Here is a 3909-nt window from a genome sequence, read left to right as displayed (position 1 = left end):
CGGGATCGAGTCTGAAAAATGTAAGGCCCGTCTCGATCCCGTCCCATGTGTAACAACCGGGACGGGACGTGGGATGACCTCAATCCCGTCCCATCCCGTCTCATGCCCACCCCTACTTAATACACATCTCTATTATTTGATATTTCAAATCAGATTTGATTGGTATGTTAAATGACCAAAAGAGGCATGTGTAATATAATTTAAATATTAAAAACAAACTTATATTTGAAAACTAATAATGTGAAATATAAACCAAATTAAAATATTAAAAACAAAAACTTATTTTTGGAAACTTATAAAGTGAATTAGAACAAATTAAATTTTTAAGATCGAGAACTTATTTAGGGAAACTATTAAAATAAACATAAAATTTGCAAGGAAATTTGGATAATCAATTAATTTCTTTTTTGTCCTTAAAGATTCATAATTTCCAAGTTTAGAGTGTCAAAGTGTCAAACGATGTAATTGTTATACATATGAACACCTATTTTGTTATATTTCACATATTTTTCTTTTCACCCAAACACACTATTCACTATTCAGATATGTATTTTTCATCTTGTTTATCATTTTCATGTTTAAGAATTTGAAATAAACAATGAATTTGTAAAAAATTTCTCAAGAACTAACATAAGTAATAGATATGAACATCTATAAAATGATAATTTATATAAATATATACTAATTATACAATAATAATAGTGTTATTATAGTCACATAATATGATATTTTATAGATTTTTAGATTAAGGGTATTTTAGGTATTTTGGGTTGTGTATTTAGTAAAATATTCAAATAAGAAATTAAATAAGTGATGCATTGAGAAAATGATGTGTATTAAGTTATTTAGGGTGTGTATATAAAATTTCTCTCTCTAACATTATATGAGTTCTATGTGTTCCTAAATGTCTACATGCCTATACATGCAGAAGTTAAGTTACATTTCTTTCATTTGCAGACCCTCGCCTCGAGGGATATTATGTAAGTAGAGATAGCATGCATGGTGACAAAAGAGAGGTTCATTTCCTCTTGAAACATTTCCAGTTGTTTTGGTCGATGAGGACGGAATTGTTAGAGCCGATGTTCCTTTTAGAAGGGCCGAATCAAAATATAGTGCCGAACAACGGGAGAACTATTTTCACTTGGGATGCTCCACGAAATACATGCTGGGACATTATTTGAATTTGCAAGACAAGCAAAGGAAATTTACTGATCAAATAGCCGAGTTTCAAACTGAAATATCGCAATGTCAAGCCTACAAATATCCTCATTCAGTAAAGAGGTATAACGTGACATAAGTTTCTGCCCTTCTTAGAGTTAGGTGCATCAGATAACCAAAAGTATATCAGGCATACATCATCCTAGATGAGTAAGGAACCCTATAATCTAAAGGTCTACAAATGGAGGATCATGTGTGAGGTTCTGTATCATTAGGTGCATCACCAAGATCCAATGATAAAGTCAAGAACTCTGAGCATATAAGCTGGAACTGAGAACTGATTCTTCCATCTCTCCCTCCCATCGGCATCCTTCTCTGTTCAAAATGTTGAAGGAATTCCACGAGCTCATCTAGATGCTGCACTGCTTTATCAATATCAACAGTGGGCTGGACAGGTACAGGTTGTGATAACTCTGAAGGCTTATCACCAAGATTTCGGACCACTTCTTGTTCTCCCCTTTCTTCATGCTGTCGTCCTCCCAATTTTTCTTTTCTCATTGCAGATCCAAGGCTACCAATGTGAATAGTTGCTTGTAGAGGTTTTGATGATTTGCAAGGCTGCTCCAAAATTTGGACTTCTTCATCTTCTCCACTTGTTTTCTGTGGTCGCCATCCAGCTTTCTTCTCTCTCGATGCATGTTCAATCCTATCGACATGAACACTGGCTTGTACATGTGATGATTGCAAGAGCTGCTCCTCAAGAATCTGGACCTCTTCACCTTCCCAAATTGTTTCTTTTGGTCTCTGTCTAGATGTTTCCTCTCTTGATGTATGTTCAATGCTACCAATGTGAAGAACTGTTTGTACAGGTTTTGATGATTGGCAATGATGCTCCTCAAGAATTTGGACTTCTTCATCTTCTCCGCTTGTTTTCTGTGGTCGCCATCCAGCTTTCGTCTCACTCAATGCATGTTCAATGCTACCAACATGAAGACTGGCTTGTACACGTTGTGATGATTGCCAGAGCAGCTCCTCAAGAATTTGGACCTCTTCATCTTCTCCACTTGTTTCTTGCGGTCTCTGTCTCAATGTTTCCTCTCTTGATGCATGTTCAATGCTACCAACATGGAGAGTTGCTTGTACAGGTTTTGATGATTGGCAATGATGCTCCTCAAGAATTTGGACTTCTTCATCGTCTCCACTTCCATTTTGTGGTCGCCGTCCAACTTTCTTCTCACTCAATGCATGTTCAATGCTACCAGCATGAAGACTGGCTTGTACATGTTGTGATGATTGCCAAAGCTGCTCCTCAAGAATTTGGACCTCTTCATCTTCTTCACTAGTTTCTTGCGGTCCCTGTCTAGATGTTTCCTCTCTTGATGCATGTTCAATGCTACCTATGTGGAGAGTTGCTTGTACAGGTTTTGATGATTGGCAAGGCTGCTCCTCAAGAATTTGGACTTCTTCATCATCTCACTTGTTTTTTGTGGTCGCCGTCCAACTTTCTTCTCTCTCCATGCATGTTCAGTGCTACCAACGTGAAGACTGGCTTGTACATGTTGTGATGATTGCCAAGGCCGCTCCTCATGAATTTGGACCTCTTCATCTTCTCCACTTGTTTGTTGTAGTCGCCACCCAGATTTTTCCTCCCTAGATGCATGTTCAATGGTACCAGCATGAAGAAAAGCCAGTACAGTTTGTGATGATTGCAGAAGCTGCTCCTCAAGAATTTGGACCTCTTCATCTTCTCCACGTGTTATTTTCAGTACCCCTCCTTCTGTCTGGCTACCAACATAAGCAGTCGACTGTATATGTTGTGATGACTGTGAAGGGTGTCCCTTAGGAATTTGGACGTCTTCATCTACTCTACTTGCTTCTTGTGGCTGCTCCTCCAGAATTTGAACCTTTTGCAATTCTACCTTTCCTTGATATGATCTCCCTCTAGCTGCTTCCTCTCTCGATTTGTTTGCATAGTTACCCTGACATGTAGAAGGCTGTGAAGGGTTCTTTACAATAATTTGGACATCCTCCTCTTCTCTTCTACCTTCTTTCTGTTGTTGCATAGCTTCCTTTCCACTAACATTTCTAACGCTAGATAACCTGAAAAACAAGAATTCAATGATAATGAACCAAGTTAGGAATTAACCTTCTATGTTCAGATCCATGCATCTACCAACAGATCATTTCCCACATCCTTGCACTGATCTCAACAATATGGGATTTCCATCAGATGAATGTGTAGCTCAGCTTTTTTTTGACAGTTCAAAGCAAAATTTTGCCTCATGAGCCTTAGTTGGCCTGGTTATATCCATGTATTCATGTTGTCAATAATATTCCAGTTCTATTTATTACTAATCTATTTGAGCAACCGGCAGATATACTTGTACTAATTCACTAACCTCACATCCTGCTCCAAAATCTCCACAGCCTCACGTACAGCATGAACAATCATTTTCTTCACCTATTTCCATAGGATCAGGGAATGCAAGATTAAGCCCTACATAAAAACAAATATATATGCATCTATATATAGAGGGATGATATGTGTGTGTGTGTATACATACATATATACAGGCTGGATGTGGAGCGGACGTCCGCACCGGCCTTAAAGTGTGGATCTCCGTCCGTTCTCCACCCTCTGGCGCCGGCGACGGCGCGCCTCCACCCCAGAAGACTCCAGCAGCGTCCCCGACCACTTTCCCTCCCCGGCGAGTCCGTTTTTTTCCAGTTTTCCAGCGAGATCACCCAAAA

The 3909-nt window shown here is 38.9% G+C and overlaps 1 protein-coding gene across 1 annotated transcript in view; it reads right to left on the bottom strand.

The window, feature by feature from the left end:
* Positions 1–1407: 1407 nt before the first annotated feature.
* LOC101298267 overlaps positions 1408–3909 on the bottom strand; it is a 10991-nt gene continuing 8489 nt past the window's right edge. The window contains exons 14-16 of the mRNA XM_004308475.1: positions 3558–3619; positions 2697–3258; positions 1408–2598 (exon numbers count right to left, since the gene is read on the bottom strand). Coding sequence (XP_004308523.1) covers positions 1408–2598; positions 2697–3258; positions 3558–3619 — 1815 coding nt within the window. The remainder of the gene's footprint in view (positions 2599–2696; positions 3259–3557; positions 3620–3909) is intronic.

The sequence above is a fragment of the Fragaria vesca genome, linkage group LG7 (assembly GCF_000184155.1).
Source record: "Fragaria vesca subsp. vesca linkage group LG7, FraVesHawaii_1.0, whole genome shotgun sequence".
In the NCBI taxonomy this organism is placed as follows: domain Eukaryota; kingdom Viridiplantae; phylum Streptophyta; class Magnoliopsida; order Rosales; family Rosaceae; genus Fragaria; species Fragaria vesca.
Note: the sequence above shows the minus strand (reverse complement) of the source record. Positions and strands in the feature narration are given on the sequence as shown.